General features: G+C 30.2%; 2 protein-coding genes across 2 annotated transcripts; both read left to right on the top strand.

Annotated features, from left to right (window-relative positions):
- Nucleotides 1–3,913: 3,913 nt before the first annotated feature.
- LOC114407179 (ABC transporter G family member 39-like) lies at nt 3,914–13,658 on the top strand. The gene is made up of 20 exons (XM_028370185.1): nt 3,914–4,289; nt 4,397–4,517; nt 4,659–4,747; nt 4,939–5,023; nt 5,106–5,396; nt 5,488–5,578; nt 6,569–7,469; nt 7,970–8,130; nt 8,296–8,399; nt 8,545–8,710; nt 8,818–8,904; nt 9,390–9,535; nt 10,288–10,620; nt 10,716–11,006; nt 11,393–11,476; nt 11,620–11,753; nt 11,846–12,073; nt 12,271–12,442; nt 12,921–13,175; nt 13,291–13,658. The coding sequence occupies exons 1-20, from the start codon at nt 3,994–3,996 to the stop codon at nt 13,558–13,560; spliced, it is 4,305 nt and encodes a 1,434-aa protein (XP_028225986.1). The 5' UTR covers nt 3,914–3,993; the 3' UTR covers nt 13,561–13,658.
- A 2,511-nt stretch (nt 13,659–16,169) lies between these two features.
- LOC114407178 (ABC transporter G family member 39-like) lies at nt 16,170–25,657 on the top strand. The gene is made up of 20 exons (XM_028370184.1): nt 16,170–16,634; nt 17,000–17,120; nt 17,816–17,904; nt 18,207–18,291; nt 18,409–18,699; nt 18,977–19,067; nt 19,781–20,681; nt 20,853–21,013; nt 21,185–21,288; nt 21,436–21,601; nt 21,694–21,777; nt 21,994–22,121; nt 22,680–23,012; nt 23,130–23,420; nt 23,535–23,618; nt 23,911–24,044; nt 24,148–24,375; nt 24,565–24,736; nt 24,863–25,117; nt 25,242–25,657. The coding sequence occupies exons 1-20, from the start codon at nt 16,270–16,272 to the stop codon at nt 25,509–25,511; spliced, it is 4,353 nt and encodes a 1,450-aa protein (XP_028225985.1). The 5' UTR covers nt 16,170–16,269; the 3' UTR covers nt 25,512–25,657.
- Nucleotides 25,658–25,914: the final 257 nt, after the last annotated feature.

Here is a 25,914-nt window from a genome sequence, read left to right as displayed (position 1 = left end):
AGTCTTTGGCATTAAAATTTGTATTTCAAGTTACTACTGCATTTTGATGTTTGCTTAACAAACTTTGTTGGCACAAAGAATTGTTCATGGATTGAGAAGTACATCAATTCATCTCAAGTGATAAAATTAAAATGGAAATCTGGGTGTGATTTTGTTTGTATTTAGATAAATAAATATTTAATTAAGAAAAAGATTTAAAAAAGGTCGTATAAAAATAATAAATTAAATTGGCAAAGAATTAAATTAAAATAACAAGGGAAGAAATTAAATTATAAAAGTAAATTAATCAATTAAAATAGAAAGATTAGAGAATCCAATATTATTGTGAAAGTAAATTCAAAAGATAAGAATATTGAGAACTTAGTTTACCAGAACTACTAGTATTAATGATTTTTTATTATTTATAATTATTCAAATTTACACAAGCATCTATTAGTATATTTTAACCAAGATTCCTAAGGTGAAAGAATTTAATTTATCCATCTTTTCTCACAAATCCCTATGCGGAGAGAGCAAATAGTTAAATTGCATTAAGAGTATAGATATATAATAGACTAAACAAAATCAATATATCCCTATTTAGATACTTTTTCTTAGTTCTTCTACTAGAAAATAATGTTTCCCAAGACTGTCCTTAAAACTTATCATGCAAATTGGTGATCAAATTATAAACAATAATATTAAGTATAAAAAATGATAATGCAAAAGTAATAATATTAAATAAATAGGAAGATAATGGTTGGTTGATAAGTTCCTAACAAAAAAAGATTTATCCTCTCATAGTCAAAAAGAGAATAGATAAGAAAGGGAATACAAGGAAGGAATGACACCTAATCTTCTGACCTTTGTCTTTTATTAAGAATTGTATTCTCTTAAATTTTCTGTGTATTTTTTCCTTCTTCTCTCTTCTTCTTCTTTTATAGGTACAACTTAATTTTCACGCAGAATGTGCTTGCTGCACTTAGCGAGTAAGGTAGTAACCTTGTGTTTAGCGCGTCATAATAAAGGTGACTCTTTTCTGAATTAGCTTGTTTTCCTCAATTAGCTTTCACTTTCCAGAATTATCTCCCTAGGCGCTAAGCATGTTGTTCCCGCTAAGCCTTGTACGCGCTACGTGTGCTTCTTCAGATTTCTAATTTGTTTTTTTGGCTTTACTTTGTTCACTAAATATAATAAATTCATCAATTTTTAATATTTTCTACACAGAAACTTAAATAATATTAAAATAACAATTATTTGCACCAAAAGAAAGTAAGAGAAGAAAAAAATTATCAATTCTTATATAATTTAATCGTAAAATATACCTATAAATAGCAATTATCAACAACAAATTTGATGAATCTTTTGGGAGCCATGTACGTGGCTATGCTTTCTTGGAGCCATGAATGCTTCATCAGTGCAACCAGTTGTTGCCATTGAAAGAACTATTTTCTATCGTGAAAGACCAGCAGGGATGTACTATGCATTTGGCCAGGTACAACAGCAAAAGAAGAGTGACATAAAGACACCTTTTTCATGGATTTAACAAAAAAAACTAACATATTCAATTTGTTTTAGTTATTGAAGTTTAGTTTATGCTGTGTTTGAAATGACAAATCTTCATTTGTCAATTTCCGTGGACAAATTAAGGCTTCATTCCAATGGAAAAGAAAGAAAATATATCCAAACTAAAAACACTTCATTGATTATGCAGGTGCCAATAGAGGCAATTTATAATGCTGTTCAAACAACCATTTACTCTCTTATCCTTTACTCAATGACTGGCTTTGATTGGAAGGCAACAAGCTTCTTTTGGTTCTACTACTATATTTTGATATGCTTTATGTACTTTACGTTATATGGGATGATGATTGTAGCACTAACACCAGGTCACCAAGTTGCTGCAATTTGTATGTCCTTCTTCTTGAGTTTCTGGATCATTGTTCTCTGGCTTTATCATTCCTAGGACGGTGTGTGATAATTGTCATTTTGACATGTAATTCATCCTTTAATTCCACAAATATTACTCTTTCTTTTGCCTATCAAAACTTGTTTATATATCCTAATTGAATGTTATGCAGCAAATTCCTGTGTGCTGGAAGCATGAAATTGAAGGAATTCCTTAAACAAAACTTGGGTTTTGACTTCCGGTTGTTGCTGTTGCTCATGTAGGCTGGGTTATCCAATTTGTGTTCGTTTTTGCCTATGGCATCAAATTCTTGAATTGCCAAAGAAGATAGTTTCAGCAAAGTCATATATATCAGTTTCAGGATAAGTGTAAATTTTTATTTATAGTATAGGAGTTCATGTGCTCATTACACTTCAGGAATCTCCACTCTGAGTAAGTCCTACCAAAAGGGATTAGGAAATGAATATATAAATAGGTGAGCAAGTAGTTACCTGTGAAAGAACACTAAATAGGAGTCACAACCTTTAAAATAATGTGACAAGCTTACGATGCATGCATCCTGTTATGAGAGAATTTGTTTCACTTCCACTTTTACTAATCCTTGTAAATTTGATACTGTTCATTAATTTGGAACACTTTTAAAAATATTTATCAAAATGAAAATGCTTTCAAACATATATTACTAATTAAAGTAAGGTTGTTTTGATCCTCAGTCAAAGTAACGTTTTCATTTTTTTTAAATATTAAACAGAAGGCCCATATTTATTATTTATATAATTTTTTATTAAAAAAAGCCTGAAGTTCATTTATTGAATTGATTTGAAAAAACATAAAGCAGAAAACTAGAAAATCTTAAAAATTTAAGAAAATGTTATATATATATATATATATATATATATATATATGTATATATATATAATATGCATTTTTTGTTACTTTGACTGCATAGTTAATGTGTTAAACACAGTTGAATGAAACTGACCATCTTCATATAACCGTGCATGTACAGTGAGTGAGTACATAAACAAATAAAACCGATAAGATAAATTTAAAAAGTTACAAGACACTACAGAGCTATAAAGGCAGGCATAAAATTAATATAAATATACAATTTTTCAAATAAAAAAAGGAACGAATTCTTTTGAAATTAGGATTAGTCATTAGATATAATAAAATACTATTATACACATAATAAAATATTTTCATTATATAGATTAATGTAAAATAATTTTAGTAATACATTCGTTATTATAAAGTGATTATTACATAAATTTTATGTAGCTAGACACATTGTTTAATTATTATTTTTTTACCAAGACACATCATCGCCTTGCTAGTGGTTTTATATAAATTTCACTTAATATAAAAATTGTGTTAAAAATATATGGTTAGAATTTCTCCTTGTTTAACTCTTATATGTTATATATTATTATCTATACTGATGTAAAAGTAATTTTTTTTACAAAAAAAATATTCAAAATGGTTATTAGGATTTTTAGGACTATTCCATCTTTTCTTTCGATTCACCTTAATTATGGATGACCAAAGCTGTACAATTTATCCTCCTAGTTTCTAACTTTTCTGTTTCCATTCAGAAAAAAAATATCGTGTATGACTGTTAAAGAGGGTTCGTTCCTTAAATATATCTATCATCAATTTAATTTAAAAAAAATGTATCGAATAAAAAATAACTGCATCTTTTTTTTTATCATTATATCGAAACTTGCATTTAAAACCCTGATATAAGTATATACTAAAATATGAATATTTTTATTTACTCCTTTTACAAATAATGACACTTTTAAAATATAATAAGATTTACATCAACGTTATTTTGACCAAGATGTAGTCAAGTGATCAATGTGTCTAACTGAAGCGGTCGTTCATCAAGACTGTACTTCTTAGACACGTACACTGTGCATACTAAAATCTGTCAAACACCCTTTAAAAAAGCTTTCATTATCTACTCCACATTCACACTCACCTCCTTCAACTATTAAACTTGGAGGGCTTATACATGTTATATATAGTTGAGATGTACATAGCTCTTGCTATTCATTTAATTTGGTTATTATCAGTGAGATAGTTTTAGAAACTATATATATATGGCATCCAATTCAACAAGTTATAGGGCAATGAGGACGACATCTTCATCTAAAGACATATTAATCCAAGAGGATAATGAACAAGATCTCAAATGGGATAAAATCCAACGTTTTCCTATGTTTGATCGCTTGAGAAAAGGGATGCTGAGGCTTGTGCTTGATAGGGGAAATGTTGTGCCTTACCAAGTTGTTGATGTTACCAATCAAGGGTTGCAGGACAAGAAGCTATTACTAGAGAGTGTACTAAAAGATGACAATGAGAAATTCCTACGTAAATTTAGAGAAAGAGTTGATAGGTATATATCCATCTATCTGACTATCGATATTAATATTATTAGGAGATCAATATTTGCCGTTGCCTTTAAATTTTACTTTGTTTCCCTTTCTTTGTTATATAACACAGGGTGGGGATTGAAATTCCAAAAATTGAAGTTCGATTTGAGAATTTATCTGTAGAGGGAGATGTGCATGTTGGAAGGAGAGCCCTTCCTACCCTACATAATGTTACTCTCAACGCTTTTGAGGTACTTGATTCGATTTTTTCTTTCAAAAATCTAAATTAATGTTATTAGAAGAAATATTATTTTAGTCAAATGTTAGAGAACTGTTAATGTTGTTTCAAATTAGTAACTATTTCTGATTTATTTGTTGTGCGTGCACGATAGAGGATTCTGGGGATGTTTCAGTTCGCATCTTTCAGGAAGAGAAAAAATCATATTCTCAAAGATGTCAGTGGAATTGTCAAACCATCAAGGTAGCCTAAAACTATTTGCATCTTTCAAGGATGTGGTTGAATTAATTTTGCTTTTATTGCATTTATCGTAGTTTTAGAAGAAAACTACATTTGTTGATGCTTTTTTATTTTTATTTAATTACTTTATTGATTGTGTTATTTATTTCCATTTAAGATTTAATCTTATTTTATTTAACATGGTAAAATACCAGGATGACCCTACTTCTGGGTCCTCCAGGTGCAGGGAAAACAACATTGCTTCTAGCACTTGCAGAAAAGCTTGATCGGGATTTGAGGGTTTGTTTCCATTTCTTTTCATATTTTTCTTTACTTCTAGTCCTCAATTTACTTAAATATTTTTTTCTTATGTTGTGACTAGGCTTTCGGGAGAGTGACTTATTGTGGCCATGACTTAAATGAATTTGTTGCTAAAAAAACTTGTGCCTATATTAGTCAACATGACCTTCATCATGGAGAAATGACGGTGAGAGAGACTTTGGACTTTTCAGCACATTGTCTAGGTGTTGGCACGAGGTATGAGATGTTGAAGGAAATCTCAAGAAGGGAGAGAGAAGCAGGAATTAAGCCAGACCCTGAGATTGTTGCATTCATGAAGGGTATTGCTATATCGGGCCAAAAAAACAATTTGATAACCGATTATATCATCAAGGTTTGTAAGAATATAACCTTGTCTCAAACCTTTGTATTTCTATATATTTTCTTTCCATTAACGTATATTAATTTGTTTCGCATTTTTGTAGATACTTGGATTGGATATTTGTGCGGACATAAAGGTTGGTGATAACATGAGAAGGGGTATCTCTGGTGGACAAAAGAAGCGTGTCACAACAGGTCGATTCCTCATTATTTCTCATTAGTTTTTTTTTCTTTTTCTGAATGTTATTTCTCATTAGTTAAATCTTAACCAATTAAATTAGATGAAGTTATAAATTAGTTTATCTCACATGCAGGTCTTGAAATTTAATATATTGTGTGCTAAAGGTTCAAGTCCCAATAATAATAAGGTGCTATTTAAAAGAGCTTATCAATAGTTTATTAAGACTTATGTTATATCATGATTTCATAATATATAATTTTAATTTTAACACCTTAACTTATATTTTAATCATGTTTTAATTTTTTAATTAAAATACTGATAGGTGTATGCAGTTTTTTGTGTGTCACTTGATTTTTTTCAAATTTATGATACTTAAATTTTTGTTTTTAAAAAATATAAATTGGTAAATAGGTTATTTTTTCCAAAGAGATCTCCTAAACATTTCAGTGATAATAATAATAATGATAATGCAAATACATTCCAAGCGAAGATATATGAAAGCTCCAGCATACAAAATGCCTTAACGTTTTGTTAGTTATTAGCTAAAATAACGTAGTAGAGCTCACATATTTTTGGAGTTCGCATTCACTTTTAGCTGAAAGAAGACCATAGTGAAACTTACCATTTTAAAGTTCATGTTCATTTTTTTTTACATCCCAATCACACCACCCATTTCATTTTTTCTATATCCCCTTGTTTCTTTTTATGATATCCCATGTCATAAAATAAAGATAGTCTTGATGAAGTTACATATTAGATATAATAATAAAAAGTTTAACATCATATAAATAAATAAAAAAACACGTAAATTTAAGTCTTAAAAATTTTAAATTAAAATATAATGTTAAATTATTAGAGTTTTTCTTTCTAGATTTTCTTCTTATAATTAATAATAGCTTAGAGCCCTAGAATATATCTTTCCAACTATATAACAGCTTTAATTTATAAACATATGTAGTTATCTATTAGTATATACTTACTCTTTCAGTTGTAACGGGGCGCAGGTGAGATGCTAGTTGGACCAGCAAAGGTATTTTTCATGGATGAAATATCAACAGGATTAGACAGTTCCACAACTTTCCAAATATGCAAGTTCTTGAGGCAGATGATTCATACAATGGAAGTAACAATGTTGATTTCTCTTCTACAACCAGCACCAGAGACATATGAACTATTTGATGATATTATCCTACTTTCAGAAGGTCAAATTGTATACCAAGGTCCACGTGAACATGTGCTAGAGTTCTTCGAAAACATGGGATTCAAATGTCCTGAAAGAAAAGGAGTTGCTGACTTTTTACAAGAAGTAACGTCTAAGAAAGACCAACAACAATATTGGTCTCGTAGAAATGAACCTTATAGATATGTTTCAGTTCCTGAATTTGCAGGTTCTTTCCATTTGTTTTACGTAGGAAAGAAACTTGCATCAGAGATTAAGGTTCCTTACGATAAGAGCCAAACCAATGAAGCTGCCTTAGTGAAAAAAAAGTATGGTATATCAAATTGGGAACTACTAAAGGCATGTTTCTCAAGAGAATGGTTGTTTATGAAACGTGACATATTTGTTTACATATATAGGATAGTACATTTAACTGTCCTATCTATTTTAGGCTTCACTGTGTTCTTTAGAACCGAAATGCCAGTTGGTACTGTTGAAAATGGACAAAAGTTCTATGGAGCACTATTTTTTACTTTATTCAATATGATGTTTAATGGGTCTTCAGAACAAGCCATGATTGTTTCAAGGCTTCCTGTCTTTTACAAGCAAAGGGATTTTATGTTCTACCCTGCATGGGCGTTTGCTTTACCTGTATGGATTCTCAGGATCCCCATTTCCTTTCTAGAATCAGGGATATGGATTGCCCTGACATACTACACAACTGGATTTGCTCCTTCAAGTAGCAGGTATTGTTGCTTTACTTTTTCTCAAAATACTCCTTAGTTTTCCTACTCAACTTAGTGCAAAGAATGTCTTATATACAAAATGTTAGACATTAGTTTAGAATAATCTTTATTGGAACTACGTGATGCATTAATTACACTAATCCTAAAAGGTACTAATAGTATACATTATTTTTTTATACTAATGAAATTATATATATATATATATATATATATATATATATATATATATATATATATATATTAGTGTTAATCATTTTATTGATCCGCAATATATCTATACTAACAATATTATTTTCATTAGATAAAGGTTACGGTGACAAAATTAAGCAAACATAACACCTGATCATTAGTACGGGACATTTTTTTTTTGTAATCACTCAAGTAACCTTAATTACTTTTCAATGTATTTTTCCATTTTGGTCATTGGTTATAATAGTTTTTTTTTTACTAAAATGAAAACAATTCAGAATTCACACTTGCGTGTCTTTCTATTTCGTCAGATTTTTCCGGCACTTCTTGGCATTATTTGGTATTCATCAGATGTCTCTATCTCTGTATCGACTCATTGGTGCAACTGGTAGAACACACGTTGTTGCCAATATTTTGTGCGGCTTGATTTGTCAAGTAATATTTGTGCTTGGAGGATCTATTGTCGCCAAAAGTGAGACACCAATCACTTCCTAATCTTTTAGATATCTTGTAGTTTAAGGAAAGTTTAATTTTTTTTCCTCTAATTAATATTGAGACTAATTTTCTTTGGCCTGTACTCTTGTTTTATGGTTATATTATATGATATTAGCTAATCGCTTTCTTTTTATGCCTACAGATAATATTAAGCCATGGATGATATGGGGCTATTACATTTCTCCTATGATGTATGGCCAGAATGCCATAGTAATAAATGAATTTTTAGATGAAAGATGGAGTCAAGTAAGATTTCCGTTTTGTCATTCTTATTTCTCATTAATTGCATATGTTACATACCTACGTCCAAATACAAATATAATTTTTCTTTGAGTCTAAATTATTTCCATTAAGTGCAAGCATTGTCAATTATGTTTCATACATTTTGCAGCCAAATACAGACCCTAGAATTGGTGCAACTACAGTTGGAAAGGTGCTTCTTAAGTCTAAAGGTTTTTTTACTGAAGAGTATTGGTTTTGGATATGCATTGGAGCCTTGTTTGGATTTGCTCTTCTTTTCAACCTTCTCTTCATTGTTGCATTGACTTATTTGAATCGTAAGTTATTTGTTTGATTTTAGTAATTAATTATTGTTCTTATTAATTGAATGGAATTTTCAGCACTAGTAGCTTAGTAATCCTTTTTAATCAAATCAATTTTTCAGCTTTCAGTGATTCATCAAAAGCATTCATCATGGATGATGATGACAAGAAGAATAAAAAGTCAACAAATAAACACCGTATCATTGAAGGTTTTAATATCTTATTCTTTTTCCATAGTTTCCACTTTCTAGCTGATTTCAGTAATGCCATTGTTGTTTATAGAATTGTAGTGCTTAACTAACCAATTAAATTAACAACATTAATTTTGTTCACGAAACAATTTTAAGTAATTCAGTTTGTTATTGACTGTGTCTTATATGCTGTCAAGGTAATTTTAATTTTTAATTTGAATTAATTATTGTATTATTAGTGAAGAAGTCAATTTCAAATTTTAAATTAATTTATGATTATGCTTTTTAATTATCAATAGACAGTAATAATTCATAAAATAATAAAATATGATCTTTTATTTAAATATGAGATTTATTTAATAAAAAAGTGTCATCTAAAGCTGTACCTTATGAGTTTTAAAATTTGAAGTTCAGATTATATTCTTCACAACATTGCAAAAATTTTAAAGTTTAGATACGCGTTATTATCATACAACTTAATACTCTGCTTTTCTGACTAGTAGTAGGTCCATGTATAGACATAGCAGTGAAAAAATCTTCAGAACTTGTTGGTTGTCCTGATCAAGAACGAAGAACAAGAATGATCCTTCCATTTCAACCTCTTTCCCTTTCATTCAGTCACGTGAACTATTATGTAGATATGCCTTCTGTAAGTTATTCATTTCTAAACAATGCATGATATTCATCTTTTTCTGAATATGAGATATTTCTTTCTTGCAAATATCTATTCTTTATTGGTCTTATAATATCATTTTATTATGTTTATTTATTTTCTCCCGGTTTAAAAACGTGACATGTTATTTATTTCATATAACACTACATATTTTCATGTTTTTAGTTTCTGAAAAATAATCAAAATTTTCATTTTGTCCTTAATTTCTTTTTTACTTTTGATCCTTAAAAAAGATAATATTTTATATTTATCATTACACTATCTTTCTATATTGTCCCTTAAATATATTTAAATTTTTCTTTTGATTTCTAATTCTTATTTTATCAGAATTATCCATATGTAACATGTCAAGTTGTAACATGAAAGATAAAATAAAAAATAAAAAACTTTTTAGGAAACAAAAGTCAAGAAAAAAATTATAGAGAACAAATATAAAATTCAATAATTTTTCAAGAAAAAAAAAATATTTAAGTCTAAATAATAAGAAAAGAAGGAACGAATTCTAAACTACCACTTTGAGTTGAATTCACAAGGATGCAATATTCTGATTTTTCACTTGGAGTCATGTAAAGTTATATAGTATATCCTAATCGAACTCAATGCCTTTATTTGTTAATCAAAATTGTTTTAGTTTTCATAGAAACGTTGAACTTCAAGCCTTTTGTGAAATTTATTGGGACTTAATTTATTCTTTCGCGACGAAGCTTTTGATTGTTTCATTGTACCAGGAAATGAAAAATCAAGGAATCAATGAAGATAGACTTCAACTTCTGCGTGATGTCAGTGGTGCATTCAGGCCAGGCATATTGACAGCACTTATGGGTGTTAGTGGTGCTGGCAAGACAACCCTTTTGGATGTGTTAGTTGGGAGAAAAACAGGTGGATACATTGAAGGTAGTATTAGCATCTCAGGTCACCTAAAGAACCAAGCAACATATGCTCGAGTTAGTGGATACTGTGAACAAAATGATATTCATTCTCCCTATGTTACTGTATACGAGTCATTATTATTTTCAGCATGGCTTCGCCTTCCATCACATGTAAATACACAAACACGAAAGGTATGTGTAGCATGAATTATGAATTGATTAAGATTTTAATGCCAATGTTTTTTATTTGGATTCTGATTTTATTTCATTTTTGTTGGGGGGTGCAGATGTTTGTTGAAGAGGTTATGGAATGGGTTGAGCTTAAACCAATCAAAGATGCACTTGTGGGTCTTCCAGGCATAGATGGTCTATCAACGGAACAAAGGAAAAGGCTTACTATTGCTGTAGAATTGGTTGCCAACCCTTCAATCATCTTGATGGATGAACCAACATCTGGCCTTGATGCTAGAGCTGCTGCTATTGTTATGCGAACTGTGAGAAAAACAGTAGATACGGGGAGAACTGTTGTGTGCACAATTCACCAACCAAGCATAGACATTTTCGAAGCTTTTGATGAGGTAAGTTTGGAATATGAAACCATTAGTCTATATGTGTAATGTGTTATATCTTCAGTTGATTATTCTATGTGTGTTGCACAATTTATGATAAATCAATATTTTAATTTACTTCAGGTATTCCGATACCAATACTCTTAAATACTTCACCAATATGTATCATAAAGTATCTAAACTTGTAGAAAAAATTATGAAACTTCAATGGGCTACTTGAGTATACCAAATAATGTATAATATGGAAACATAAAAGTATTGGCCCTTAATGAACCAAAAATGGAAATTGTTCTCTTTATGGATGATTGCAAGAAAGAAATAAGATTGATAGTACTATTCATATTTGTATCTGAGCATCATAGTGATACATCTTCAAATTTAATTTTTAATTGTAGTTATTGCTGATGAAAAGAGGAGGACAAGTTATCTATGCTGGACCTCTTGGTCACCACTCACAGAAGCTCATAGAATATTTTGAAGTGAGTATTCAAGCTTCTACCTGTTTATTATCTCAATTGTTCTTGATTACCTCTGCTTTACAACATCATGGGAAACTTATAATTTTAGTGGTATATGTTTCTTATGTATCTAAGATAATATACCATATTATGTTTTGCTTCAGGCTATTGCAGGGATTCAAAAAATTAAAGATGGCTATAATCCTGCCACATGGATGCTTGACATCAGCACTCCTTCAATGGAGGCTCAACTTGACATAGATTTTGCAAAGATCTATGTTAACTCTACACTTTACCAGTAAGTTTTTTCCTCTGTGATTTGTGTTTGTAATGTTTATATGTTATGAGAATTCTAGGTTTACAATTATATTTTCTCTATACCTTCTTCAGAATGAATCAAGAGCTTATCAAAGAGCTTAGTACTCCCACACCAGGTTCCAAGGACTTATTCTTCCCAACCAAATATTCCCAATCATTCTTTGTGCAATGGAAAGCTTGTCTTTGGAAACAATATTGGTCATATTGGAGAAATCCTCCATATAATGGAATTCGATTCTTCTTCACATTAGCCTATGGTGTAATGTTTGGTCTAATTTTCTGGAAAAGAGCAGAAAATATGTAAGTTATTTAATAGTTTACATATCCGTTCTATTTGTCTATAATATTGAAACCAAAGAAGGATTAATTTGCTCTCATGACAGTGTGTTTGGTATTCTTAATTATGATCTTGCACATTTAAATTTCATGTAAACTTTTTCAAAGTTAACTAATATTGACTACTAATTAATTATTTTTCTGACTAATTTGGTTGACAGCCAAAAACAGCAAGATTTATTTGATCTTTTGGGGGCCATGTTCTCTACTGTGATGTTCCTAGGAACCATGAACGCTGTGGGAGTGCAACCAGTTGTTGACATAGAAAGAACTGTACTCTATCGTGAAAGAGCAGCAGGGATGTATTCAGCATTGCCTTATGCGCTCGGTCAAGTATAAATTTAGAGTTGTGCAAATCAATTGTTCCTAATTTTACATAGTGATTTAGATATACTACCGACTAAAATTCAACAAAAAGTAACAATTTTTTCCATTATTAAATATTAATTTTTGTTAACAAGGGAATTGAACCCTCCTATTAAACTTATGATTTTTCTCTTTTTCTTATCTTTTTTAATCACCCTATCAATCTTATATTTTTTTTTAAAATTTATTCATTCAATGAAATTAAGATTGTGATAGATGTTTTAAATTAAGGTGGTGTGCTAGGTGGGTCCATGGACTATTTGTTTTAACCTCTTGAATCGGTTCAAATAATTGGTCCAGCTTGGATCACTACTTACTATATGGTTTACCTTAGCACAGCCTTTTAAAAAAAAGGAATGTTTGGCAGATAGCTAGGTTTGCTTGGTAGATCATTAGAAAACATTGTATAATAGTTAAACTAACATACATTCAATTGATTGTGTAGGTGGTTATAGAGATAATGTACAGCTCAATTCAGACGGTCATGTACACTATCATCATTCATTCCATGATGGGATTTAAATGGAATGTTGGGAAATTCTTGTCGTTCTACTACTACATGCTGATGTGTTTTATTTACTTCACATTGTATGGGATGATGACTATTGCACTAACCCCGAGTTACCAAATTGCTTCCATTTGTATATCCTTTTTCTTGTGCATCTGGAACCTGTTCTCCGGCTTTTTCATTCCTAGGGTGGTATGATATATGTCATTTGATATTTAATTAATTCATAATTTCATGCTGAAAATAAGGTTCAGTACTCTCTTTAGCATATATATGTTAAAAATTATATTTTTGCTAAATGTTGTAGGAAATCCCTGTATGGTGGAGATGGTTCTATTGGGCTACTCCTAATGCTTGGACGATATATGGACTTGTTACCTCTCAACTCGGCGATGAAATTGCACAAATAGATGTCCCAGGAGCAAAAAGTATGGGGCTGAAGGAACTCCTCAAAGAAAATATGGGTTTTGACTATGACTTCCTACCGGTGGTTGCTATTGTTCATGTAGGCTGGGTTATCATTTTCTTGTTTTTGTTTGTCTTTGGCGTGAAATTCCTGAACTTCCAAAAGAGATAGGCAGGGATACTCTCTTCCATTTTCCATTTTGTTTCAAAAATTGAAAGTATGGTTTATGTCACCAAGACAATGGTGTAGTTTGGATGATTTTCACAAATGCTATTAAAGTCTTATTTTGTAATGCATCAAAGCTAAAGTTTTGGTAAATTATAAAATTATCAATTATAATTATTGAAAAGTTTCCTACACAAATGTGTCATGTTAAGATGCTAGGTAAAAGAATTAAATTTATGCACGTAATCTCTAAATTTATTAAACTACAAAGGTTATGTGTGATGTTTTTCTAGGCCAGGTAAATCTGTGGATGAATGATATTATGATTGGATCACTTCTTTATCTAGGATTTTTCTAATTAGCGTTCTTAACTGCTAATTAAGGAAGCAATAATATAGAAATTTTAGGTTTTAATATTTTGTTGCTTCGAATGAATGACTGAACTTTTGTTTTGGTCCCTAACAAATTTTTAAAAACTTTTTGGCCCTTAATTATTTTGTTTCTGGTCCTCAAATTTGTTTAAATAGTACTTTGCATTGAAAAGTAATTTAAATAGCGCTTGTTGCACGTGTTGCTCAGTGATGGGGAGGTGCAATTGTTTTCAGAACCGTGGAGGGTCATTGAAAATTGCCTGCATGCAGGGAACAGCTCATTATGAAAAATTGAATACTGCTGGTATTATTGAATGAGGTGGATAGGTATCGAGATGGGTTTAACCACGGATGGTGATATTTTGCGGACCAAGGATATAATGTGGCTAGGGACCTATACAACATGCTAATTACTTTCATATTGTGCATGAAATATCATGCAATGGTGGTTCTGCGGGTGTTTTTGGCCTTGGTTATATCATATTAACGTATTGTGTTAATATCTGATAAACTTGTGCTCATATATAGCACATTTTTTGTAAATGACTTATGGCACTCTTTGCCTTTATATATAAAAATACCAATTTGCTGATAAAAGAAATAATTTAAATAATGCTTTAAGTAGTAAAAATAAAATAAAAAGTTTATTCAGGACTAAAAAGTAAAAAAAAAAATATTAGAAATCAAAATAATTAAAAAAAAATGTCATTTATTAGAAAAAATATTTAAACCTAAATTTCTATTAAAAATTATATTAGAAATATATTGTCGAGGCAAGCCTAATATCTTATTGTCCATAATCTTAAAATGTCATGGCTGGGGTTTTTTTGTTTCAACTGATTATATGCTTTAGGACATCTTATCAAACTCAATTAAATATGGTCAATTAAAAAAAATTCATAACAATTTTTTATTGCAAAATATGTATTCTTTAGTTGATTCCAAAATATAATTAAGGAACCTAATAATAATTTAGTATTGAAAAAGATTAAATTTTTTTAATATATAAAAAATGAAACATCATATTACAAGGATTAAACCAAAATAACAAAAGATCAAGATTTTTATTTTATTTTATTAAAAATTCAACACAAGAAAAAATATTAGAGACTCAAAATATAATTCCTTAATTTATTATAAACTAAAAAATATTTAAATCAAAATAAATATTTTCATGATTTTTAATTTAATTATTATAAAAATCAACAAACTTATTAATTTGTGATTAGATTATAAAATATTTTTGATTGTTATATAAACACTATAACTCTTCATGTATAATCTATGTAGGATTTTGATTTGAGTTTGTGACATATAAATTATATAATATTTTAAAATTGGCATATGTGTACGTATAATATCACATATCGTCGCGTATACGATTACTGATTATCTAATAATAATGGATACAACTACAATTTTAAAAGCTTATTTCATTTTACAATTTATCATTAATGGCTGGTTAAGTAATTTTTTTATTACCGTCTTATTAACATGAAAATACCAACTAACTTTGAAAAAATTACTATTAATTTTATAATTTAAATTAAAGTTACCAGATAAAAACTAATTGCATAATAATTTAATAAAAAATATAGTATGGAATTTCAAATCAATCTTTGTTTTTCCTAGAAATAAGCTACCCATTGTTAATTCTAGAGAAGCAAAGATCACTGGTGGATCTTGTTTTCTTAATACACGATCAACTAATTAAATTAAATTTTTTCAACATATATTAGTTTTTGGACTTTTATTGAATTTACTTCCACTCAAACCATCAGCTTATCATTTGTTTCAGTATACAATGTATCATAATCAAAACTTTTTAATCCAACAATTAATATATATATATATATATATATATATATATATATACTTAAATTACCTCTTACATTAATTATTTGTTTTTTTCTAAAACATTTTTATTACTTTACATTTTTTATAGTCAACGAACAATTGTAACCAAAAAAATAGTCAATAAACAATAAATAATAAAAGTTAATAAGAGAAGCTCAATCTTGTATATATAGGTTTATACAATGTATTTATGATTTTTCAATTCTAATATTTTCCTTCCATAAATATTAAAAAAAATGTTGAAAGATTTAATATTACTTGTCTGTATTTTTGACCAGGGGACAGTCACACTAATTTCATTGTTGAAAAAAATATTTGGTCAACATTCTATGACTACCTCTCCACTCCAGCACATGCATAAATATATACCGACAGGCACACAGTTTTCTCATCTTTTCCGCATCCAAACTTGGAGTGATTTGTGTGTGTTATATTTGAGACACACACATAATACAACGTTTTGTCATTCGTTTATGATCAGTAGTGAATGGCATCCACATCAGTGAGAAATGATTTGGTCAGCGGAAAAAGAAACCAGCGGAGCTGGCCCTCATCGAGTTTCAGAGCAGCAAGTTGGAGTGCATCTCCATTCACAAAGAGTGCTGGACGCAGCAGTGGAGAGGATAATGAGGAGGATCTCAAATGGGCTGCCATCGAGCGTTTGCCAACGCTAGATCGCATGAGAAAAGGGATGATGAGTGTAGTGCTTGACAACGGAAAGGTTGTGTGTTGCCAAGTTGATGTCACTCATCTTAAGTTGCAAGACAAGAAGCAACTATTGGATACTGTACTCAAATATGTTGACGATGATAATGATAAGTTTCTTCGTAAACTTAGAGACAGAACTAATAGGTGATTTTTTATCCATCAATTTTCATCTTTCATCGTGCATCAACCTATTATTATTAGAAAAATACTAGTAATATTTTTTTAATATTTTTAATGTGATTAATTAAAATTTATTAAAAATTATTAATTTTGATAAATATCACTTATTATTAATAATTTTATCTCTTAACTTTAAATATGAAATCTAATCAAATTTATAATTTTTAATAAATTTTAGTCAATGATAATCGCTAAAAGAATGTTAAGAATTAAGAGAGTATAAGAAAAATACCCCTAACACTCTCATTATTATTATTATTATTATTTATTATTTTTATCGTCACTGATTTTTTTCCTGACTTTATTAACAATTGTTATAATATATACAGGGTGGGGATTAAAATTCCAAATATTGAAGTCAGATACGAGAATTTATCGGTGGAGGGAAATGTGCATGTTGGAACTAGAGCACTTCCTACCCTGCTTAATGTTACTCTCAACACCTTTGAGGTATTTAGTTCTGTTTGTTTCCCTAAAATATAGAGAAAAAATGTTAGAACAAACTTCTTTTTTTCGTCTAATCATGGGTATATCATTTATATAATGATCTTTATGATTTTTCTTTTTGCAGAATTATTTTTTTTATTTCTTTGTATCACATCCATGGACGGATTCAGAAAAGGGTGCTGGAAATTTTTTTCTCATCTTTCGTACTTATTTAAATATTTAAATTTTAATAAATAATAATTTTAAAAAATATTATTTTTACACATAAAATTAAAAATAATTTTTATATTAAATAATAATAACCTTAGTTGTTATTATAATAACAACAAACAGATAATTAATTTTACATTATGTTATCACTTTAATCATTATAATAAAACAAAAAATATAACTAATTTTACATAAGTTTATATTAATTAACATTAATCTTTATTATAATATAAATAAAACGTTTCAAGAGGATGACTCCAACCCCTCTTCGTCTCCGTCTAGATCCATCCCTATTAACATCAATTATTTTATCACACATTTTCTTCTTCGTATTCCTCTCTTTGCTAGTTTTATGTACAATCTTTTATATTAGACTAGCTTTAACCATAAGTTTTATACAATGTTAACGTGTCTAATATTTTTTAAAATTTGAGATTATATTAATTTTTGTTTTAAATATTTTTTCGATCATTTGTTGTGCATGATAGAGGATTCTGGAGTTGTTTCGCCTTGCACCTTCCAAGAAGAGGAAAATTCATATTCTTAAAGATGTTAGTGGAATCGTCAAACCATCAAGGTAGCCCGTTAATAATCTCATGAGAATATATTAACCGAAAATGTTATCTATTACTAATTTTCAGAGATGGATGCATTTTTTTTTATCACCATATTTTATGGGAATCAAATTCTCCACAAACTCAATGTTACACCTATTGGATTAATGCATTTTTCTTGTATTTATTTATGACAATTAGTTCTAGAAGAAATTACATTTATTAACGGTCAAAATTAGATTTTATTATATTATTTATTTAATGGTATTTTTTGACAGAATTTAAAGGCATTTAAGACTTATTTTATTTAACATGGTAATATCAGGATGACCCTACTTCTAGGTCCTCCAGGTGCAGGGAAAACAACATTACTTTTAGCACTTGCAGGGAAGCTTGACCCAGATTTAAAGGTTCACTCTCATGTCATATTTTTGCTATATTCCAATCAATTTACTTCTTCTTTGTTAGTTCTTATCATCTCACGTGTAATTTTTTTTTCCACAACAAATTTATGTTATGATGATCAGGTTTCAGGGAGAATAACTTATTGTGGCCATGAACTGAAAGAATTTGTTGCTAAAAAAACTTGTGCCTATATTGGTCAACATGACCTTCACTATGGAGAAATGACAGTGAGAGAGACATTAGATTTTTCAGGACGTTGTCTAGGTGTTGGCACAAGGTATCAAATGTTGGAAGAACTTTTACGAAGGGAGAAACAAGCAGGAATTAAACCGGATCCTGAGATTGATGCATTTATGAAGGCTACAGCCATATATGGTCAAAAAACTAATTTGCAAACAGATTATGTTCTTAAGGTTTGTAACTTTGTTGGCACAAGTACTTCATATTAGTTAGTGTTACTTCTATCTTTCAATCTATTTATCTTTTTGAATTAAATATAATTTTATCCTTAAAAATATAATGATTTTTTTATCTTAATTCTTGTTAAAAAAAATCTTTCGTTTCTACTATTGATAAAAAATTAATTAAATTTTTATAAGAATTAAAACAAACAAAGGTCATATTTTAAAGAATAAAAATATATTTTAAATTTATTTTTTATTTACATTAATTTCTATTATTCTTTAACAGATAATTGGATTGGATATTTGCGCTGACACTTTGGTTGGTGATAACATGAGAAGGGGTATCTCCGGTGGACAAAGGAAGCGTGTCACAACAGGTCATTTACATTACATACTTATTTTTTCTCAAAGGGATAAAAAGAAAAAGGATATAGTTTATTGCTATATCCTTAGAATAAATGAATAAAATTATTAAGTTAAAAATAATTTAGTTCAATTAGTGTAAAAAATAGTGTGGTTACCAACATTTTTTCTTCTGACGTTTTTTATTTCATGGCTTAGAATTTTCGCAACTAACAACTTGTGTATTTAACATAGCAGCTTTGTTATCTAGTATGAAATCCTCCACATGAAAAAGAACGAAAACTGCTCTTTATAATTGAACAATAATAAGTTAAAGATTCAATAGCAATTTTGACACTTGACGTCGTGGTGGATCGTTGTTATAAATCGGGTTAGATTAGTTTTTTTTTCTAATTTATTTTTTAATTTAATTTAATCTTTTAAATTTTTTATGTTCTTTAATTTTTTCAAATTATTCAATTTATTCAAACCGTCAAAATTAAGTTAAGGTAAGAAATTATATTTTGTGATCTTTAAAATTATCACTCAATAATTTTAAACTATCATAAAATATATATTTTTTAACACAAAATAACTAAATTAAATCAGTTTAAAAAATTAGATGATGAAATCTAACCCAAATTACCTATAAACTAATTTACCTATAAACTGTTTGTATAATTTCGTTTCATACTATTTAGAATTTATCTTATTATATACTTATTGCTTCAACTATAACTTGGTACAGGGGAGATGCTAGTAGGACCGGCAAAGGCACTATTTATGGACGAAATATCAACAGGATTGGACAGTTCCACCACTTTTCAGATATGCAAGTTCATGAGGCAAATGGTTCATATAATGGATGAAACCATGGTGATTTCTCTTCTACAACCAGCACCGGAGACATATGAACTATTTGATGATGTTATCCTTCTTTCAGAAGGTCAAATTGTATACCAAGGTCCACGAGAACATGTGCTAGAGTTCTTTGAAAACATGGGTTTCAAATGTCCTCCAAGAAAGGGAGTTGCTGACTTTTTACAAGAAGTAACATCTAAGAAAGATCAAGAACAATATTGGTTTAGAAGAGATGAACCTTATAGATACATTTCAGTTCCTGAATTTGCAGAGTGCTTCCAATCGTTTTACATAGGAGAACAACTTGCAACAGAGTTTAAGGTTCCTTATGATAAGAGTCAAACTCATCGTGCTGCCTTAGCTAAAGACAAGTACGGTATATCAAATTGGGAACTACTGAAGGCATGTTTCTCAAGAGAATGGTTGCTTATGAGACGCGAAATGTTTGTCTACATATACAGGATAATACAGTTAGTTGTCTTATCTATTTTAGGCTTTACTTTGTTCCTTAGAACTGAAATGTCAGTGGGCACTGTTGAAGATGGGATGAAGTTCTTTGGAGCAATGTTTTTCTCTATAATGAACATAATGTTCAATGGGTTTTCAGAACAAGCCATGCTTGTTTCAAGGCTTCCTGTCTTTTACAAACAAAGGGATTTCATGTTCTACCCTGCATGGGCATTTGGGTTACCTATATGGGTTCTCAGGATCCCCATTTCCTTGGTGGAATCAGGAATATGGGTTGTTTTCACATACTACACAATTGGATTTGCTCCTTCAGCTAGCAGGTACCGTGGGTTTGCTTTTTCTAAATATAGTCCTTACTTTTCCTAGACTTGCTATTATTTTTCAAAATATTTTTTTTTTATTTTGGCTTTGTGGGTTGTGGCAATAATAGTTCTTTTAGTCTAGAATGAAAATTTCTGAAATTCAGACCAATATTCCTTCTATTTCATCAGGTTTTTCAAACAATTCTTGGCACTGTTTGGCGTTCATCAGATGGCTATCTCTCTATTTCGGCTCGTTGGTGCAGTTGGTAGAACATATGTTGTTGCTAATATCCTGAGTGGCTTGACTTTTCAAATAGTATTGGTGCTTGGAGGATTTATTGTCTCCAAAAGTGAGACATCATTCATTTCTAATCTTTTAGAGATATTTTAGTTTATGGAAACTTCAAATTTTTTTTCTTTTCATTGAGATTGAATTGGTTTTGTTTTCTACTCATCTTTTATAGTTATATGGTTTTAACAAGTACTCAACTATTTCAGCAAAATTTCTCTTATACCTGCAGATAATATCAAGCCATGGTTGAAATGGGGCTATTATGTTTCTCCTATGATGTATGGTCAGAATGCCATAGTAATAAATGAATTTTTAGACGAAAGATGGAGTAAAGTAAGAAGTCTTTTTTTTTTTTTCTCATTCTTATTTCTCATTACCTACGGTTACGTACATTCAAATACAAAATCAAATTTGCATTGAGTCTAAATTAATATTCCATTAACTCCAAGCCTTGTCAAATATGTTATGTATATTATGCAGCCAAATACAGACTCTAGATTTGATGCACCTACAGTTGGAAAAGTACTTCTGAAGTCTAGAGGCTTTTTCACTGATGATTATTGGTTTTGGATATGTATTGGAGCCTTGTTTGGTTTTGTTCTTCTTTTCAATCTTCTGTGCATTGTTGCATTGACTTATTTGAATGGTAAGATATATCTATTTGATTTTAATATTCAGTAAATAAATGGAATGTTCAATACTACTACTAAACCTTTTTTAATCAAACCAATTTTTCAGCTATGGGTGATTCAAAAGCATTCATCACAGACGAAGACGACAAGAAGAATGAAAATTCAACCTTTAGACAACATGTCAATAGAGGTAATTATTGCTAAGTGTATTTCATTGTTATTCAAGTTTTTTGTTGTAGTACTAGTTATACTTTATGAATTTGAGATTTTGACCTGTATATTGTTTTTAATGACATCGCATCATTTTTAGAAAAGAACAATGGTGTGTTGCTCTCATGCAATGCAAATAATAATTGATTGACGTTATATTGAATACTCTACGTCTCTGGCCTTTTGACAAACATAGGAGGTCAAGGTATAAACATGGCAGTGAGAAATGCTTCACATCAAGAACGAAGAACAGGAATGGTCCTGCCGTTTCAACCTCTTTCACTCGCATTCAATGACGTGAACTACTATGTAGACATGCCTGCTGTAAGACATGCCTTCTCCATCATATTGTAGTATCACTTCATTGTTATTAGTTTTTCTCTCATACTTAACAAAACAAGTAGGTTCAAAGTGTGGTGTATAGTTCCTTCCCTTTCAAAATTATTGACTTTAAAGTTAATGCATGTAGATTAAGAAGCATTTAATCTAATTTGTCAAAGTATTTGTTAGTGTTTTTTAAAGGTTGTGAATGCAATATTTCTTGTAAAGATTGAATTTAGTTATTTTAAATAGGGATATATATGTGTAAAAAGATAATGAGGAATGTTAGCAACACACTCTATCAATAGTCAAAATTTATTAAAAATTACAAAATTAGGAAAAATAGTCATTGAATGAGAAGTGGATTTTGTAAAACATCAATAATTTTAGAATAAAAGTCTTACCAGCCACATTGAATTCACTAAGATATTCTAATTGAAACCAATGCCTTCATATGTTTATTAAATCATTTTAAGTTTTCATATATAGAAACGTTCAACTTCAAGCCTCTTGTGAACATTTGGGAAATGAAAAGCTTTTGGGTTTGTTCTGTGGTATCAGGAAATGAAAAGTCAAGGAATCAATGAAGATAGACTTCAACTACTACATGATGCTAGTGGTGCTTTTAGACCAGGTATTTTGACAGCACTTATGGGTGTTAGTGGTGCTGGGAAGACTACCCTTATGGATGTATTAGCTGGAAGAAAAACAGGTGGATACATTGAAGGAAGTATTAGCATCTCAGGTTATCCAAAGAACCAAGCAACATTTGCTCGTGTCAGCGGTTATTGTGAACAAAATGACATTCATTCTCCATATGTTACTGTGTATGAGTCACTATTGTTTTCAGCATGGCTTCGCCTTCCTTCAGATGTAAATGCACAAAATCGAAAGGTGTGTAGGGACAAACTTTGTTACATTTTCTTGGCCAATATAAGTATAAAGTGAATTTTAATGCTAATATTTTTAATTTTAACTTTGATTTGGTTATATTTTTGTTTGGTGATGCAGATGTTTGTTGAAGAAGTTATGGAGTTGGTTGAGCTTAACCAAATCAGAAATGCACTTGTGGGCCTTCCAGGAGTGGATGGTCTATCCACGGAACAGAGGAAAAGGGTTACTATTGCTGTAGAATTGGTTGCCAACCCTTCAATTATCTTCATGGATGAACCAACATCTGGCCTTGATGCTAGAGCTGCTGCTATTGTTATGCGTACTGTAAGAAACACAGTGGACACTGGGAGAACCGTTGTTTGCACAATTCATCAACCAAGCATAGACATTTTTGAAGCTTTTGATGAGGTGCATTTGGAATATGAAATTATTAGAGCTCATAAGCAAAATGTTTTATTTCTTTAGTTTATTGTTTCTCTATTTTGCATGACATGTTCAAATTTGATTTCTTTGTTATTGAAGTTACTTTTGATGAAAAGAGGAGGACAAGTTATCTATGCTGGACCTCTTGGTCACCATTCACAAAAGCTCATAGAATATTTTGAAGTAAGTCTTGAAGCTTTTATTTGTCTGTCCTCTCAAGAGTTCTTGATACCTCTGCTTCATACTTTGAGTGGGCAACTTTTATTATTTATTTATAAGGCACTAGTTAAGAAAGTAAAAACAAAATTTTTATTTGGGAAGCCTTAAAATGTTTCTTCCTATGATTTTTAATTGTGATCTTATATGATTTCCAATAAAATCTTTCTCCTTTTAATTTTTTAACCAGTGTCCTAAACCCTTATGGCACTGGTTAGTAATACCCTTATTTATATCTAATATACATATTTTGCTGTAGTCCATTGCAGGGGTTCAAAAAATCAAGGATGGTTATAATCCTGCCACATGGATGCTCGAGGTTAGCACTCCTTCAATTGAGGCTCATCTTGGCATAGATTTTGCGGAGATTTACACTAACTCTACTCTTTACCAGTAAGCTTTTTCCTTTGTGATTTATTACTACTATGCACGATTATGTGGTACAAGAATTCTAGCTTTGCAAATTATAACTTTATTTTCCTTATACTTTCTACAGAAGGAATCAAGAGCTTATCAAAGAGCTCAGTACTCCACCACAGGGTTCCAGTGACTTGCGCTTCCCAACCAAATATTCCCAATCATTCTTTGTTCAGTGCAAAGCTTGCTTCTGGAAACAATATTGGTCGTATTGGAGAAACCCTTCGTACAATGCAGTTCGATTGTTCTTCACAATAGCCATTGGGATAATGTTTGGTCTAATCTTCTGGAATAAAGCCAAAAATATGTATGTTGATTAATAGTTTCATACTCAATCAGTTATATTCTATTCACCTATAATCTTGAAATTAGAAGGCTTTGCTCTTAAGTGTTATATACAAGTGTATTTGCTATTGATCTTGCATATTTAAATTGAATTTCAAGTTAATATTTATTGACTAATGATGTTTGTTGATCAAACTTATTTGGTTGGCAGCAAAAAGCAACAAGATTTGTTTGATCTTTTAGGAGCCATGTACGCTGCAGTGATGTTCCTTGGAACCTCGAACACTATGGGAGTGCAACCAATTGTTGACATAGAAAGAACTGTATTGTATCGTGAAAGAGCTGCAGGGATGTATTCAACATTGACTTATGCAATTAGTCAGGTATAAATGTGAAGCAAGAGAGATCTTAATCAATTGTTGTTTGTTCAATGAAGTTTATGCATCACTGTTGGACAGATTCTCTGGATAGATTTCTTATATCCTAATGCACACTCATTGATTGTGTAGGTGGCAATAGAGGCAATTTATTCTGCCACTCAAACGACCATCTTCAGTGTCATCATCTACTCCATGATGGGGTTTGAATGGACGGCCAGGAAATTTCTTTCCTTCTACTACTTCATGCTTATGTGTTTGATCTACTACACATTATATGGGATGATGATTGTTGCCGTCACCCCAAGTTTTCAAATTGCTGCTGTTTGCAATTCCTTCTTCTTGACCATCTGGAACACGTTCTGTGGCTTTGTCATTCCTAGGACGGTATGTTAATTTATTTGAAATTTTGATAAATTAATTCATGATTTGATATTGGAAACTGTAGGTTCTTTGTTTTGTTTTTTTGGTATATATATCGAGACTTATATTTCTCCTATAAATGTTATAGCAAATTCCTATATGGTGGAGATGGTACTATTGGCTAGCTCCTAATGCTTGGACACTGTATGGCCTTGTTACCTCTCAATTCGGTGATAAAATTACACAAGTGGAAATTCCAGGAGCTGAAAACATGGGGCTGAAGGAACTACTTAAGAAAAACTTCGGTTATGACTATCACTTCCTCCCAGTGGTTGTTGTTGTTCACTTAGGCTGGGTTCTCCTTTTCTTGTTTGTTTTTGCCTATAGCATAAAATTCCTGAACTTCCAAAAGAGATGAGTTGGGATCCTTTTATCTCCTAACCCTTTGGCTTTAAATGTAATGGACTAAGTTTTTCAAGTTTGGCTGGTTTTGGCATAGCAGATACAAAAAATATTTTGTAATCCAAATTTTCTTGAAACAAATAAAATCATAAAGTTGTCAAATGTGGTGTTAGAATTATCAAAAAGTTGCATACACTTGTGTATCCTGTGTAAATGAAATTATTTAATTATTTTCATTATGTTCCAACTTGTACAGGTCGTGGCTAACACAAGAGTCAACCGTCTTAGACCTCTTTTAAGTTATTGAATTTTTATCTATTTTTAAAAAATTTAGTAAAATGTTTCATCTCTCTAAATATAAAATAGAATAATTATATTAAATGATAATATTTTTAAGAATTATTGTTTAATAAGAATGT

This window comes from Glycine soja, chromosome 3 (assembly GCF_004193775.1).
Source record: "Glycine soja cultivar W05 chromosome 3, ASM419377v2, whole genome shotgun sequence".
Taxonomy (NCBI): Eukaryota; Viridiplantae; Streptophyta; class Magnoliopsida; order Fabales; family Fabaceae; genus Glycine; species Glycine soja.
Note: the sequence above shows the minus strand (reverse complement) of the source record. Positions and strands in the feature narration are given on the sequence as shown.

Bases quoted from the DNA above. Each gene is read 5' to 3' on its own strand.
- LOC114407178 (XM_028370184.1), top strand. From the start codon at position 16,270: ATGGCATCCACATCAGTGAGAAATGATTTGGTCAGCGGAAAAAGAAAC. The intron at 19,068-19,780 runs GTCATTTACATT...AACTTGGTACAG, and splicing joins AAGGAAGCGTGTCACAACAG to GGGAGATGCTAGTAGGACCG. The intron at 21,602-21,693 runs GTAAGATATATC...CCAATTTTTCAG, and splicing joins TGCATTGACTTATTTGAATG to CTATGGGTGATTCAAAAGCA.
- LOC114407179 (XM_028370185.1), top strand. From the start codon at position 3,994: ATGGCATCCAATTCAACAAGTTATAGGGCAATGAGGACGACATCTTCA. The intron at 4,290-4,396 runs GTATATATCCAT...TATATAACACAG, and splicing joins TTTAGAGAAAGAGTTGATAG to GGTGGGGATTGAAATTCCAA. The intron at 5,024-5,105 runs GTTTGTTTCCAT...TGTTGTGACTAG, and splicing joins AGCTTGATCGGGATTTGAGG to GCTTTCGGGAGAGTGACTTA.